Source organism: Acartia tonsa, chromosome 10 (assembly GCF_053477335.1).
Source record: "Acartia tonsa isolate MP-2025a chromosome 10, ASM5347733v1, whole genome shotgun sequence".
Taxonomy (NCBI): Eukaryota; Metazoa; Arthropoda; class Copepoda; order Calanoida; family Acartiidae; genus Acartia; species Acartia tonsa.
The window spans coordinates 35444850-35461370 of record NC_137269.1 but is presented as its reverse complement, the minus strand read 5'-3'; the positions used below and the strand labels follow the sequence as shown (position 1 = coordinate 35461370).

The following is a 16521-nucleotide window of genomic DNA, read 5'->3' as shown; positions in this document are numbered from 1 at the left end:
AATAAGAAAATATGCAAGCGAACCAATAATCCAGCAGACATCAGTGACAAAGTTTGATGATGTTAAGAAGCCTGTTCTTTATATTTGCCAGGAAGACCAGTTTAACTACACAAAAGCTCAACACCATGGGTACCGCACATTAACCAGATTCAACACTGGAACACTAGGAGGTTCTGACGCAATGACATGGAAAGGAAAATTTGGAAACCAGTCTTATGACAAACTGCAAATTGATCTTTATGTTAACGACTTCAAAAACTTGCTTGTTAAGACTGGCAATTCAGAATATGAAGAAACTACAGTTCAGACTGACACTGTGTTTGTTGTTCATGAAGGATTCTGCAAAAAATTAGATGCTACAAATCGTTCTATTATGGTACATTCTACCGAAAGATATGGTTTATATCTGGTAAATCCATATCGAGCAAACAGCTTGGTATTTCCAGCTGGTGAGAATATCAAAATAACTTTTGGGAGCTTAGGCAATGGTTACTTTGATTCCAAATCTTACAATATAGAACTTAGTTTGCATGACAACCGTATCAACAATGGTATCACTTGTTCTGATTATGAAAATGTTAAAACAAGTTATGGGCAGTGTATTGAAACAAGATTAGGGGAAAGCATGCTCAGCTGGTTTGGATGTTACTTACCTTGGTTTCAGAAGTCAACAAACTTGTCCTGTGAAATGGCTAGTAAAAGTAAGATGATTAAAACAGTTTTCAATGAGCTGACTAAATTCATCAACGGCTGGCAAATGGTATCAAGCTCAGCTTGTAAGCAACCTTGCATGACTATGCATTTTAGATTGAACAAAGTACGTGTTTATACACGGAGAATTGATTATGGAGCTTTAAGGTGTAGTTTTAATGAAGAAGTGACAGTGTCTACAGAAGTACATGCTTATGATATGTTCAGCCTTGTAGTTGATCTAGGTAGCTCTCTTGGTTTATGGTTAGGACTATCTGCTCTCAGTATATTTGGTTCTCTAGTTGATTATGCATCTCTTGCTAGGAATGTGGATAATGATTTAACTTCTTTTCTTTTTGTTTTAAATTAAAGAATTAGTTTTAGTATTATGATTTATATCTTATTCTATTTTATTTAATCCACATTGCGTATAATCAGGAGACAATACTTTCATTGATTATCTGACTTTCAAGGATAAACAAAACATAAAGATAAAAGTAGGCATACTATAACTAGATAACCCGTCTGGCCCGATTTTTCTTCAAATCTAAAAAGGAACATTTCTAGCAGACGAAAGAATTTTTACTTTCCAAGAAAGGTGAGGTGGCTCGCTACTCGCTGGTGAGGCAAAATTATTTTTCTTAAAAAATCTACAAAAAAAATAAACAAAATCTTACGTTAATAACCCTTTCATGATTTTATTTAATTGTTTTAGATTTTTTATGCAATTTTGGAGAATTTTTCACAAAAATAATTTTGCCTCACCAGCGAGTAGCAAGCCTATTTTTTTTTAAAGAATCCACCTCTTTTTTGAAGCTTTTACATTTCAAAAAAATTATGACAAAATTTTTGGGCAATTAAGTCTGGTTAAGCAAAGCTTTGTTGTACTAAGAAATTATACTGTTTACAGCTGACTTTTATCTATGTATGAAATGAAAAAAATAAGGATTTGTAATAAAATGTGTACACAATTTCAAACGATGAAATCTCTTGAATGTTCCTGCTGAAAAAGTATTTATATGCTAATTTGTAAACTGTGGCAATTTAATTTTTTTTAAAAAAATTCTTATTAGGACAGCACTAACTTTTACCTATATGTCTTTCATTTTGTGGTTTATTTTTTGTTTAAAGAAAAAACTTTTTTCACATGTCTTATTCTCCAACCATTTACTGTAAATGTTTTTAAAAATGCCTTTGACTAAAAAATCTGTTTTAAAATTTTTCAAGTAACATTACAATCCTTTTTTCTCCAAATTTCTTCAGTATTTCATTCAACATCATTTTGATAATTTGAAACATAAGTTGGGACAATTTTAAAAAAAATATATAAAATCTCTAGGGTCATATTTGATGCCTCATACATAACTGAAACATTTGGACACTCATCTTAATAAACCAACAAATAAATTTAAAGTCAATAAAGAATTATATTAATTTTTGAGAACTTGTCCAATATCCTCTCGCTCCCTGACTTTAACCAAACTAATAAGCACTTCAACATTAAATTATTTGTCAATTTGTGAAATATATTTCCTTTATTTCAATTATGATTAATATGTTTTCTAAAAGTATAGTTTAATATTTGTTAAGTTTTCGTAAAATACCTGAAATAAAACTTATTTGATATATATTAGCTTTTATCTAGGTTAAGATTTATTTTAAATCTGACATACAAATGACAGAATGCAGACGCCGTAGTGTCCTAGATTGATTAGGCTCAATTACAACATTTTAGAACTGTGAAAAAACCATACAAAACTAGAATTTGTATGAATTAGGGTGTTACCGACGTAACAAACTTAACAAACGGACGAACGGACAGACAGACAAACATTCTGGGAACATTCTTTTTAGATGTCCAAAAGGCCATAAAAAAAAACGAGAAAGCATTAAAAAAAATAAAATTGATGGAAGAAATGAAAACTAGATGTCTTTAAAAAAACATTATAAAATAATAATATTCCTGGCCAGATTTTGGTGAAGTTCTTTAGCAAAGACAATATCTGAAGCAACTATTACATCCACTCTAAATAAAAAAAAACAAGGATGAAATTAGCAGACAATAAGGCACAACATTTAAAGCATTTGTAAATTTTCGTGGTTTCTATTTTGTTTGTTAAGATCTTTTAGATGTCCGAAAGAACCATTTTATCCCAACTTAATGCAGACAACCAACTTTTATTAATTCTTTAACAAATATTTATAAATATAAAGCAGTTTAAAATTGAGGTTTAGTCGCGGCTGACGCACGGTTACCGAGCCCTGTTTAAATGTGATGTGTTTCGGTAGAAAATGTATGTCCACGTTAAGGTTCCCAAATGTTTAAATGAAAGCCTTGCTGCTTATTTTTTCAGCTCTAATGGTTTAACCCCCCCCCCCCCCTTCTGGTTATTCGCTGATCCCAAGCTATCACACTAAATTTCTGGAGATGCCCTTTTGTGAATGTTTTTGTAGAGGGACAAAGTGTCTAAAAAATCAGCCATGTGACGTCATAAAAATGAGGAAATATCCATCTCGTTTTTAGGGCTTTTCTTTCCCTCCCTTCCTCTTATCTCTCTCATTTTTATGACGTCACATGGCTGATTTTTGAGACACTTTGTTTTCATCCTGGTTTTATTTAAATGTTTACCTGGGTAGTAATTCTGATTTATAATCTCTCCAGTCTAAATGCTGGGAAAAAAACAAATAAAAATCAACAAGGACAATAACGTTCGTATGTAGATCAGTATTAAAATTTCATAATATATTAGATGGAAATAGACTTATAAATTTATTTTATATTCCATATTATTCACTAGCGGCTACGCCCCTAGAGGCATAATGGGACACTTGAGGGAAGGATGGAGGGGGGGAGGCTGGCCCTAAACTTTACAATATAGTTTTTAAAAGAAAAAAATTGAGAGGGATCTATACTCTCCAAGTGCGATTTATCGGAGGGTTGAGGTAACCTCTTACTCTCAAAATAGTTATAAATCTTCCCATGACCTATAACATGCTTCACTATAAAGGAGAACCCTTATACTGTTTTTTTTTATATAAAATTAATATTTTATGAACATATTGTCATTGTTAAAATATTCTTAATTAATTTTACCTATCAATTTCCAATTTTGAAGGAATTAAATGATTAATTTGATATAATATTTTAAGATTATAAAATTTTCATCATAATCGAACAATGAAACAAGGATCACAACATACATAAACGAGAGATCTTAAGAGATAAGACAATAAACAGTAATAATTGGTGGAAATGTATAGACACTGCTAGTATGTACCAACCAACAAAGATAAAATGATTTTTATTCCTGAATTTTAATCTGTGAAGTAATATTGAGATCCGAGTAGATGGTTACAGAATACCTAATACAATAAATATTTATCGCATGTATTATAAACAGCTTTCCGCGGATATAAAAATGTACAATTATAATATTAAAAACAGTTTGTTTAGCCCTGAGATGCCGAAGGCAAGGTCTAAAAAACTGGTTTCAATCTTATGATTGTACATTTTTATATTCCTAAAAAAATTAATTTAATATGATGCCATACATAATTTTTAGCTGAGAACTGATTCTCATACACCGGATATTATTCGGTTTCAAAGCGATACTTAAAATATAATTAAAAACAACAAAAAACATGTAGTACTCTAGATGGTAAATCGGACACAATAATCCAAGGGACCGTAAATGTGGAGTTTTAAAAGGTTCGAAGTGGGTAATCAATCAGATGTATTTTTTTAATTTTGTTGAAGGAGTAAATGAGGGATTTTAAGGTTTGATGGGGTAAACAGTAACACTCCCTCCCCTCCATTCCGTTCCTAGGACCTACATATAAGAAGATACATTGTAAAGCAGAACCATATCGGTCCAGTGGTTAGCAGGATTCCTAGGCACAAACAGACATCCTATTACGTGTATTTAAGGATAGTTAGTTATGTATCAAATCGTATTATAGACAGTAAACTGTAAAATTATAAGATTAATTGCAGAACTGCTGGCCACCCAAATCCCGAGTTCCATGTTTTTATTTATTTTTATTATGTATAGAAAATTTTCTAAATTACAATAAGATTTTTCAGTATTCGATTCAGAACCGGTTTTAATCCGACGGAAATAGATCGGATTCGGAGCCACACGGGTAAAAGTTTACCTGGCTGTTTCTTCATTAAACGGTTCTTTGCACCCTTCTTCTAAATATGTCTAAAAATTTATAAAAATTTATGAAACAAGGATGACAACCGCCGCCATATAAACATAGCTTCGTCGTAACTGGACAGGAAGTCTCAAAAATCATGTTAGATGAGATGAGAAGTGGAAAAGAAAACAATTAAAAAAGAGATGGATAATCCCCCATTTTTATGACGTCACTTGGCTGATTTTTGAGACAATTTGTTAAGTTACAGCTTTGTCAAAAAAAAAGACACTGTTCGCACAAAAAGAAGAAAATGATTACAGTGGGGAGAATTCTTGACTTTAGGTGATATTTAAATAGGAACGTAGAAGCAATGCTTATGAAAATTTAGCGGATGCGCTCCTAGCAACTGCATAGATGGAGAGGGCAGAAAATAGTTTAAAACCATTCTTAGACTTATATTACTATCCCATAAAATTTCCTAAATTAAAGAAAACTCGTTCGGTTCAGTGGCTGATAAAAGGTTAAAAAAAAACTTAATGGTTTATATAATAAAAGAATATGAAGAAGATTTACAGACAGACGTACCGACACTGGAAGATTGTAAGGTTGCTTCGCGTAGTCACCTGTAACTGTTCAAAGGTTGGTCTTGATTCTTTATGTTGGCTTAGGTTTAATCTATAATAAATTTATAATAAAAGGATACAAAAAACTGTAATACTGTGGAGGGATACGGAACCCTCCACAAAAAAATGGATTCAATAGAAGCTTCACTGCAAAGGAGAAACATATCGGTTCAGCAATTGCTGAACACACACACAGACAGACTGACATCTATTACTTTTTTAAAGTGTATACAATATACATATATGACAAAGAGATAGGTTTTGAGAATATTTTATATTTCACTACATAACCAGTAACCAGTAAATAAGTAGACCATAGAATTTACAGAATTAAGTTTCAAAATGATCATTTAAAAGTTCAATTCATTTTCAACAATAAACACCCATAAAAGTTTATTTTCTTATAACTTTTATTTTGTTAACGTTTTTAAAATGCCTTAATTTTTCCCCATATAAATGCTATGTTTTCAATAATATTGATAAGGTTGTAGAAACTAACAATGTGTCCATTGATCCCCTGAAACAAACATAAAATCACGAGCTAAATAATGTGATTGTTACATGTCGACGGACAGACAGAAGTTTTTTACAATAAATTGTTATTTTATCTGACTATCCTATAGACAGATAAATATAAGATTTCTATATCCCATCCAATGAGATATCTTCTTTCAGCATTGCTGTGCCATTAATAAAGGAATAATCCTTTTATAAAAGTAACAGGATGCCTATAGATCCGTCTTTTTTACAGTGAAGCTTCTTATAGGACCAGAAAAGGTTTGTAAGTATTTATTTGAGTGATGATACTCCAGCCTTCCAAGGAAATCGACCCTATCAAAAAACCGCCCCCCCCCCCAAAAAAAAAAAAATACTTTCTCTTTTAAAACTAAAGTGGAGGTACTACCCCCCCCCCTTTTTGTTTGGGGATCTTTTCTACAAAATCCCCTAAACTGGGCTCGAATATTGACAATATATAAAATGATATTGAATAGTGAATTTGCTGGCCTTCGTAGGGCACCACAGCTTGAGTCCCAGCCCTATAGATTTATTTTTGAAAAATTTGAGGTGATTGGTTTCTTTTACCCTTTATTCCTGAGTTTTAGGGAGAAGAAAATAAATAGTTTGATATTTATTTTAACAATACCACCATTTACATACACAATCTTTATACTCACACTTCATATATTTATTTCATATATTTATACAGATATTAATTATTATCTTGGTCGGGCAGGTTTTATTTCAATTTTAAGTGATCATCTAGAGAAGCTAGAGTTTCAACCGCTTGTTATGGGATGCGATACTCTAACACCCATCAAACAGACAAACAAAACTTTGATTGCACGACTTTTGTCTGTAAGGCATAACTGTGCAATGTGCATATTAATGGGCTGCACCTGTTTAAGGGCCAAGATATTCCCCATTACTCTAATTATTAGTGTCACATATCTTAAGGCAAATATAAAAGTTAATATTATAGCCAAAGTTAACTAAGAAAAAGAACCATGATACTATACTAATTTTGAATGGCTAAATAAACCAAATGTCAAAGTACAATATAGAGGCTGTACATTTAATGTGAAAAGATCTAGCAGATTTTGCTTTTATTTCTAGTAACTTTTCGAAATGAAGATATGTAAAAATCTTACTGTAAAGAAGCAGCGAAATAACTTTTTTAAGTTGGAGATAAATTTGACATAAAAATCTAGTATTTCCCAAACAAATTTTGACAGATTATTTTTAGTATCAGGGGGATGGATACACCACCAACTCGAAACGCATACAAGTGTACCTAATTTAATAAATTGGTGCGCAAAGCGCGAAAAAAAATTTTGAAACACCCCCCTGAAAAATATGAATGGGATCAGACAATAGACGATAAATTGAAGGACATCCCAAATTACGTTAAACACAATTAACGCATCTGTAGATTGAAATTAATTGTGGAAAAGTATAAACACCTAATATTTGTAGAACCCAACCAATTTTTAATAAAATTTCATGAAGTTTATAAGCTTCTGAATGAGTGATAATGCTTACAAAAACTTTGGATGTCAGTTTAATTTACCGTCCAATGACCCCACCCTCCCTCCTTGCTAACTTACCTAATATTGAGGTTGAGATAGTTGAGGACAGAGAAGTGGAAATCTGACAGGGTTAACTCTTTCAGTCCTGGTTTTGTCAACAGATTTTATTTTAACAAGGAAGCTTCTTTTTGATTAAAATTTGCCTTTTCTTCTTTACAGCTATATTAAAATTTCAATTATGAAAAGTTTGAAAATGGTAGGATATAGGAAAAAAGAGAAATTAAAATAAAATAGAAATGAAATTTCATCACAAATTGATCTAGCAACATTTGTCTGGAAGTCTAGAAATGGTAATTGGTTAAGCCTGTTTTTTAGTCAAGTCATTCCCTCTAATTTTACAGTTGAATAATTGGTACACACAATTGTTAACGCTGTGTGGTGAAGACTCTAACCCGATACCTCCCTGACAGCTAGATACCAGGAATACATTAATGCGCCCCTATAATCCAGAGGATCTGTGTTTAAAGAGGTAAGAAGAAGACAGAAAAATAGCCTAAAACCTTCGAAAGGTATAAAACTTAATAGTATATTTAGAAAAGCTTGACCTTTAATCAAAATCTGTGTAAATCCTACCTAGACTCTGTACAGCGGTCAGACCAAACTAAAATGTAAATAAATTTGTTGAAAAATGATTAAATAGTATAAATACAAATACTGTTTAAGGTTATACTTACACTTTTAGGACTTGATTATATAGATGCTTTGCTTAAAACATTGTACCTTGTTGTGATAGGAATTAGAATTCCAAAAATGAGATGAATAGGATAAGTATAACACATAAAAATTTGTCGATAAAAAGCGACATGTTTAAAATGGAAGTAAGGATATTCTAGTAACGATTATAGATTAGAGATGCCTAGTTTTCTATAACATACCTAACTAACAAACAGAAATATTCACCATGCCATAAATATTGAATTATGCTAAATTTTGTTTTATTTTATATCTTATTTAACTCTTTTTTATTTTCAAATAAAATACAATTATCTCTTGAATTAGCTGAAAAATCAGGTGTCCTTTTATATAACACTAGCGGCTGAGCCCTAAGCATCTAGGGACTCTATATTCATAGGGATATGGAAGGGCAAAAAATAGCCTAAAACCACCTCAGGACCCTTAAGAAGCTTCACTGTAAAGGAGAATCATATCAGTTCAGTGGTTAGCGAGATCCTTCGCTACAGACTGAAAAAAGCTTACTACTTTATATAATTGGATAGTATACAGTCGGACGGACACTGAAGGATAATAGAGTAGTTTCGCATACAAGAATATCTTTACAAACAAACGTACTGAAACTATTTTATAGATGAATCTGAAATAAAAAATTGCCATTACTTTTATTAAGTAGACAATCTAGTATTTACATTTTTACCAAGTGACGATTTCCGCGCTTTCACACAAAAAAAAACCTGAAGAGCACTGATTACCTCCCCCCCCCCCCCCCCGCCATTTTTAGAAATAATACATTTCCCCAGAGATTTACATCAATTTATCGGTCAGGGTCTTATCCATTTAGATCCCTGACATTTCCCCTATAGCATTACGGACTGACGGACAAATTAAATTATAGAGTAGCTTCGCTACTCACAAGTAATTATTACATGAAAGTGCTGAAACCTAGAGTGTCCCTTCCTCAGCAGAATAATAAATCAGGGACCTAAAGGGATAAGACAATAGCCGATAAATTGTTGTGCATCCCCAATGATGATACACAAAATAACCTTCTGAAGATTGCAATTAGTGGCTGTAACGTTTGGATACTCAACTTAATGAACCAACCAACAAAAATTACATAAAAGTCCCTAAAATAATATTATAAAACATTGGGGGGATAAGTGTAATAAATAGCCCAATGTCCCCTTCCTTCCTGATAATAAATAGAGTAATTTCTATGCTGAAGATATGCATAAAGTAAAAGTAGAATGAACAATTTCAAATTCATCATACAATTCTACCAAAAAGTAGAAATCCCAATATAAAAGTAATAGTAAAGTTTGTCTATGTGTCTGTGTCTGTGTAACGCAATAACTTGTTAACTGCTGAACTTATATGATTCTCCTTTACAGTATAGCTTCTCACAGATACTGGGAAGGTTTAAAACTATTGTTTGGGGAAGGACACATCACCCTTCCAAGAGAAAAGAGGGGTGGTGTTGACTTTCCTTCCCGTCGAAAGGCCTTTAATGGTGAAGCCGCTAGTATCTAAATATTAGATGTTGGTCTGTCTGTAATACAATATCTTGCTAACTGCTAGAACAATATAGTTCAAATTTTGAGATTAAATTGATATAGGTTTATGTTATTTTTATTTATATTGCCTGAAATGATACGCTTCTATTTTTTGAAATTAGCCTACATTGGTTAAGAACCTAATCATAGAATGGGTACTTTGAAATATAATTACAAAGACTATAGTCATCATCCATGCTGTTTTATATAACCTCCCTAATATTTCTCATTTACAGAAAGAATTAAACTTCCCCCATTTAATTGTAAACTTTAATTCTAACTTTGGTCCACTGTTAACAGTATCTAGTTTTGCATTATTTGTTGTATGTATTTTAGTATCAAAGCTACATTAAAACTTAACATCATTTATTAATACTTTAACAGTTAGAGCCAGGGTGTCCAAACTATTCTTCCCATAACAAAGTCATTTTTTCTCTCAGTAATGCAGAACCACATGTCAAAATAATATGTCAGCCATGCCCATTTTATCTACTGGATTTGATTGACATAAACCATCTAAAATTTATCCTACAATTAACTCTCTTAGTGCGAGATAACTCTTTAGTTATTTTTCCTCCCAAATCTTGAACATAATTCGCCTTTTTATTTGCCAAGGCATCCCCCTTATTCAGCTACAGAAGGTATTATCATTTTCAACGTCTCTTTTATGAAACATCCAGGTATAATGCATGCTAGTGTTTACAGAGTGAATACCTGTCCAAGTCCTGATCCAAGCTCCAGAACTCTTTGTCCTTCCAGAACCTGGCTCCAGTCTGCCCAGTCCAGCAGACAACGCGCTCCCTATAATAAAAATGAGAACAAAGAAAATGAGTAAATAGCTTAAAACCATCACAGGACCAGTAGGTAAATTCCATGAAGAGAAGAGCCCAATTGGTTAAGTGGTAACAGAGAGACAGACGGACGGACAGACAGACAGACATAGTTCAACTTTGTATCATAGAAGATGTCGTAGTTTAGAGCCTGTTATTACATCTAAGAATATCATAAATCTATGTTTACAGAACAGCTGCTGGCTCATAACTTAAAACACAGCTATTGTAGTAAGGTGAAGCGTTTCAACCCTACAATCGCGAGTTCGATTCAAACGAGCCCCTAGCCTTAAAGATTCTATCAATAAATAACTAGCAGTAGTTACTACTACAAAGATATATTTTAAACTGAATACATTTACAATAGGATTATTACTATATATACACAATTAGATGATAAAATAGGTTAGGTAGAAGGGGGTGTGGGGAGATGAGGGCGGAGCCCTGTTTCGGTGAATATTTGTGGGGTAAGCTTCAGAAAGGGGAAGGTATACATCTCCCGGCAAGACAGGCGACTGGGGCTTGGGGTTGTAGAGGGGCCGCGCCCCTCCCACTATCAGAGATGTCCAATTTGACCGCTGCTTGTGAGGTATCGGCAAGGCCCCGGAGGGGCCGGGTGAAATGGTGATAATAGGATTAGCGCTGGGTTGTGATGTGATAAGCCGAAGCATAGCAACTCTATGAAAGGCTTGTCCGTATGCTGCCGCACTACTACACTATTATTCAGTTTGATTATTCGCAGTAGTTACATTATCTTGGCTTAATTTAAAATGAATGCGGAATTTTGTTTCAAAGGCAATAGTGCAGGGCTAAGGAATGGTCATACAAAGTTAAAATTATAAATTCTTTAATTTTAGAAGCATATACGCAAAGAACGTGTCCTAACTTTTGTAATTTTTGTTTAATCCTTTCGTGGCGAGCTCACAAAGTTTAAAGTTTTGATTCACCGGGCTTCAACAAAATAGATTTTTTCAATAATTACTCAACAGAATTTAAAAAGTAAGGTGTTAAATTGAAGATCTTACTATTTTACCATTTTTTTCTTTTTTGTTGCGTTTTAGTGCCTTAAAACCAACTTAATTTAAAAAACTTAAACTACTTCAAAAATAAGAGGTCTACAAAAAAACGATTGCATATATAAATTCTATGGATCATTTTACATCTTATACTTACTAAAAGCACCGGCTAGATATTTTTTAAATCACAAAAGTTAGGACACGTTATTTAGGATATTTTCGTATGTTATTCCGTCGGACAATAACCACACATTCTCTACACAGTTCCTCTCATAATTCAAGTCTAGTCACGCTGTGCGCCAATGACACTGTTTTTTTTATAATTGTTATAACTACATAGATTACAACACAATCGTCCTTGTTTTGTATTAAACTAACAAGAATATCCCGCATCCATGATGCGACAAAAGTTTTGTGATTGAATTTAAATATTCACATCTGCTACATCTCAACTCTATAACTTACGGAGAAGGAATAAAAGCTGTGCGATTATTTCCGCCTACAATACACATAAAATGTCTAGATGATAATTTTAGATATTATCGTATTACTATAACAAAAATAGAATATATGACATGGGAAAAATTTAGGTTGCTAAATGCTAAGATTGACATCACTCATTAGTCAATTCATTCATCCAGTAGAAAGGGAGGGTATCGTTATACGTTTTCTATCAATATTCTACTTGTAATCTGGTTTTAACCCGCGATCGTGTCTTAACACGTAGCGCATCCGCTCGTCGCCGGGGAGGTGATAGGTTTGAATCTCGGGCTGATATAACTAAAGACGTTAAAAATGGTTCCTACTGCTGCTATGTCAGATGCACGACATAAATAGTAAGAGTAGGGGAAATGTTTTGGCCCATAAACTCACTACCATGCACAGTTAGGACTTCTCAGACAAAGGTCGTGCAATCAAAGGGTTGGTTGTCTGATGGATGTTACGTAACCTAATATCCTTAGGTGTTAGAGTATCGCATCCCATTACACGTGGATGATGCTCTGGATTCTCTATATGATCACTTAAAATCGATGGAGAATCCCGGACTTTGGTATTGTGCGGAAATGATTAACATATGAAAAGAATTATGCCAAAAATTAAGAAGTCCAAGTTGCACAGCCATCTCAAGGGATAAGACAATTGATGATAAGTCAAAGTAAATCCCCAGTTAAATTGACCAAAACTGCACCTTGTGGAGATTAAAATTATTAGTTGAAAAGTGTGGATACCGCCAATTAGTGACATCCAATCAAGATTTAAATATATTTTAAGCTAACGAATAAGAGAATGTGTTTATACAACTTTGAGTACCAGTATAATTATTATAACTGTTATTAGTGGATAAATTTGTACATTCCAATTAAGATGAAGCTTTACAAAGTGTCTCAAAAGATCAGCCGTGTGACGTCTAAATGAGAGATAAGAGGAGAAGTGGGAAAGGAAACCCCTAATAAAAAATGTATTTTATGTCGTCACACGGCTGATTTTTTTAGACAATTTGTAAAGCTTCCCCCTCTTTCCCCCAAAATCTGTACAATATTTATGAAGAAAAGAAAGGGAAAAACATAATAAAGTAGTGGAAGAATAAACTTTATATGATGCAACGCATCCAAGGCCAAAATACATTTACACACAGAAATACACACTTACAAACAAACACACACACAATGGTCTCTTGGATATAGAAAGTTCATGGTTATGCTTAGCCAAAAAAGAAAACACCAGTCTTATTTTATTTTGAGATTTATAATATTTTATGGGAAAGAGTAAGCAATATGTATAGTCGCTACCTTCAACTTTATTTGTCTACGAGACAGAGTATTAACTTATTTATGTATAAGAATTAGCTTCAAGTCGCTACCTTCAACTTTATTTGTCCTCAAGACACAGTGTGAACTTATTTTGGTTTAGTCGCTACCTCTAACTTTACTTGTACATGAGACACAGTGTGAACTTATTTTTGTATATTCGCTATCTCTAACTATATTTGTCTATTATCCACAATGTAAACTTATTCATATATGTATAGTCGCTACCTTCAACTTTATTTGTCTATGAGACACAGTGTGAAATTATTTGTATAATCGCTACCTCTAACTTTATTTGTCCTCAAGACACATTGTGAACTTATTTTGGTTCAGTCGCTACCTATAACTTTATCAGTCCATGAGACACAGTGTAAACTTAAATTTTTTATGTAGTTGCTAATTTCAATTTAGATATCTCTAGGGGCTCTGTTTTCTGAAGGGTTAAGAAGGGAACATTAAATAGCTTAAACCCATACCGGGACCAATGTAAAGTTTCCCTAAAATGGAGAACTCAATCAGTTTAGTAGTAACAAACCTTAAGATACAGACAGAAAGTCCCTACTTTTAACTTATTTTTTTTTGTCTATGAGACACAGTGTTAAAGTGTTTTGTAAAGTCGTTCCCTTCGACTTTATTTGTCCATGAGATACAGTGTTAAAGTGTTTTGTAAAGTCGTTCCCTTCGACTTTACTTGTATATGAACCCATCGTAAGTTGTGACGGGATGAAAATTTAATATTGCATCAAATATTGATGTGAGGTTGAAAAGGAGTTTGCACAACAAACATACACACAAACACACACACACACACACACACACATACATACAAATACACACATACATACACACACGCCCGTACAAATAAACACATATGAAACAAGGATGAAAACGTCCAGACCCCAAATTATGGAATGTAACGGTAACCTTAATTAGCGTCAAATAAGTATGTCTGCTTGTTTTATATTTTCATCCGTTTGTCTGTCCGTCTGGCTTATCTGTCCACCAGTATTATTTCAATCTTAATGTTTAGTTTGCCTGTCTTATTGTCTGTCCGTTTGCCTGTCTGTCCGTCTGCCTGTCTGTCCGTTTGCCTGTCTGTCCGTCTGCCTGTCTGTCTGTTTGATTGTCTACCTAACTTTTCCTTTGCTTGACCTTTATCTGTCAATATCTGAGTACATGTCTGTAGTATGTGGTGTTCCTGTCTATCTATTCTTTTGTCTATTGCTTTTTTTTCCATATCTTCGCCCTTCTGTAGGTTTGCTATCTTATTTGTGTAACTATCTGTCTGTCTGTTCATCTGTATGCTCACCTGTCTTTCTGTCTGTGCATATCTCTCTGTCTTTTAATATGTCTATCTGTAAGTATGATTGTCTGTCTGCATTTAATGAAAATATTATGTCTGTCTGTCTGTCTCAATGTATGTTTTCTTATACCTGCCATGTTATGAGACCCGTGGTACCATGCGTTAAATGATTTAAGTTTTCCTCCAATAAAACTATATTCTTCTCTCCCCTAAAACAACGAATTAACAATTAAATGAATGAAAATATCTGTAATAAAGAAGCTCAACAAATCAGACAGTAGGACAAACGAACATTTGCCAATGAGGTAAAGCATTTTCTGAAGACATAGTAGCTACTGCAGTGACACTATGTGAGCAAAGTTTGAACTAAATTTACCAGGGATATGTTCTGTAGACATAAAGTAGCTACAGCAGTGACACTATGAGAGCAAAGTTTGATCTAAATTTACCAGGGATATTTTCTGTAGACATAGTAGCTACTGCAGTGACACTATGTGAGCAAAGTTTGAACTAAATTTACCAGGGATATGTTCTGTAGACATAGTAGCTACTGCAGTGACACTATGTGAGCAAAGTTTGAATAAATTTACCAGGGATATGTTCTGTAGACATAGTAGCTACTGCAGTGACACTATGTGAGCAAAGTTTGAACTAAATTTACCAGTGATATGTTCTGTAGACATAGTAGCTACTGCAGTGACACTATTTGAGCAAAGTTTGAATAAATTTACCAGGGATATGTTCTGTAGACATAGTAGCTACTGCAGTGACACTATGTGAGCAAAGTTTGAACTAAATTTACCAGTGATATGTTCTGTAGACATAGTAGCTACTGCAGTGACACTATTTGAGCAAAGTTTGAATAAATTTACCAGGGATATGTTCTGTAGACATAGTAGCTACTGCAGTGACACTATGTGAGCAAAGTTTGAACTAAATTTACTAGGGATATGTTCTGTAGACATAGTAGCTACAGCAGTGACACTATGTGAGCAAAGTTTGAACTAAATTTACCAGGGATATGTTCTGTAGACATAGTAGCTACTGCAGTGACACTATGCGAGCAAAGTTTGAACTAAATTTACCAGGGATATGTTCTGTAGACATAGTAGCTACTTCAGTGACACTATGCGAGCAAAGTTTGAACTAAATTTACCAGGGATATGTTCTGTAGACATAGTAACTACTTCAGTGACACTATGCGAGCAAAGTTTGAAGTAAATTTACCAGGGATATGTTCTGTAGACATAGGGCATCTCTTTTACTTCTTCTCCACTAAGATAAACACTAAAAAAAATTGTAAATTAAAATTGTTTTTTTTATTAAAAGCTTAGCACAAGATATCTATAGCTATTTTGAAGAAAAAAACGTCAATTACTCAACCATAAATAAACTCGAAACTCAAGAAATATATAGAGAAAAAAACAGATAGTCAGTGGGTTATCAGATAAATCATTGGATTTTTAAATTAATCAACGATAAGACAGTGGATGATAAAATAAGGCACACACCCAAATACGATAAACAAAATTAACCCCAAAATTGTGTCAGCCAAGCAAGATTTAATAAAAGTCATAAAAGTTTTCCGCGGATATTAAAATGAGAAATTATAAGATTAAAACAAGTTTTGTTAGCCCCGAGGGGTCAAAGGCCCGCGCTAGCAAAACTGGAATTAATTTTATGATTTTTGTTTTATTATTTGTGGAAAGTTCTCTACAAAACGATATGATGTAAATTTTCAGTATGACTCGGATCCGGCTCTAATTAAGCGGATAATCATCGGTTTCGTAGCCATA

The 16521-nt window shown here is 33.4% G+C and overlaps 1 protein-coding gene across 1 annotated transcript in view; it reads right to left on the bottom strand.

Moving 5' to 3' along the window:
- Positions 1-2481: 2481 nt before the first annotated feature.
- LOC145330903 (protein-lysine N-methyltransferase EEF2KMT-like) overlaps positions 2482-16521 on the bottom strand; it is a 20998-nt gene continuing 6958 nt past the window's right edge. The window contains exons 6-15 of the mRNA XM_080175569.1: positions 15953-16012; positions 14856-14934; positions 10483-10569; positions 8114-8141; positions 7559-7625; positions 5454-5505; positions 4846-4895; positions 4002-4053; positions 3320-3363; positions 2482-2716 (exon numbers count right to left, since the gene is read on the bottom strand). Of these exons, the coding sequence (XP_080031695.1) occupies positions 2635-2716; positions 3320-3363; positions 4002-4053; positions 4846-4895; positions 5454-5505; positions 7559-7625; positions 8114-8141; positions 10483-10569; positions 14856-14934; positions 15953-16012 (601 nt within the window). The 3' untranslated portion in view covers positions 2482-2634. The remainder of the gene's footprint in view (positions 2717-3319; positions 3364-4001; positions 4054-4845; positions 4896-5453; positions 5506-7558; positions 7626-8113; positions 8142-10482; positions 10570-14855; positions 14935-15952; positions 16013-16521) is intronic.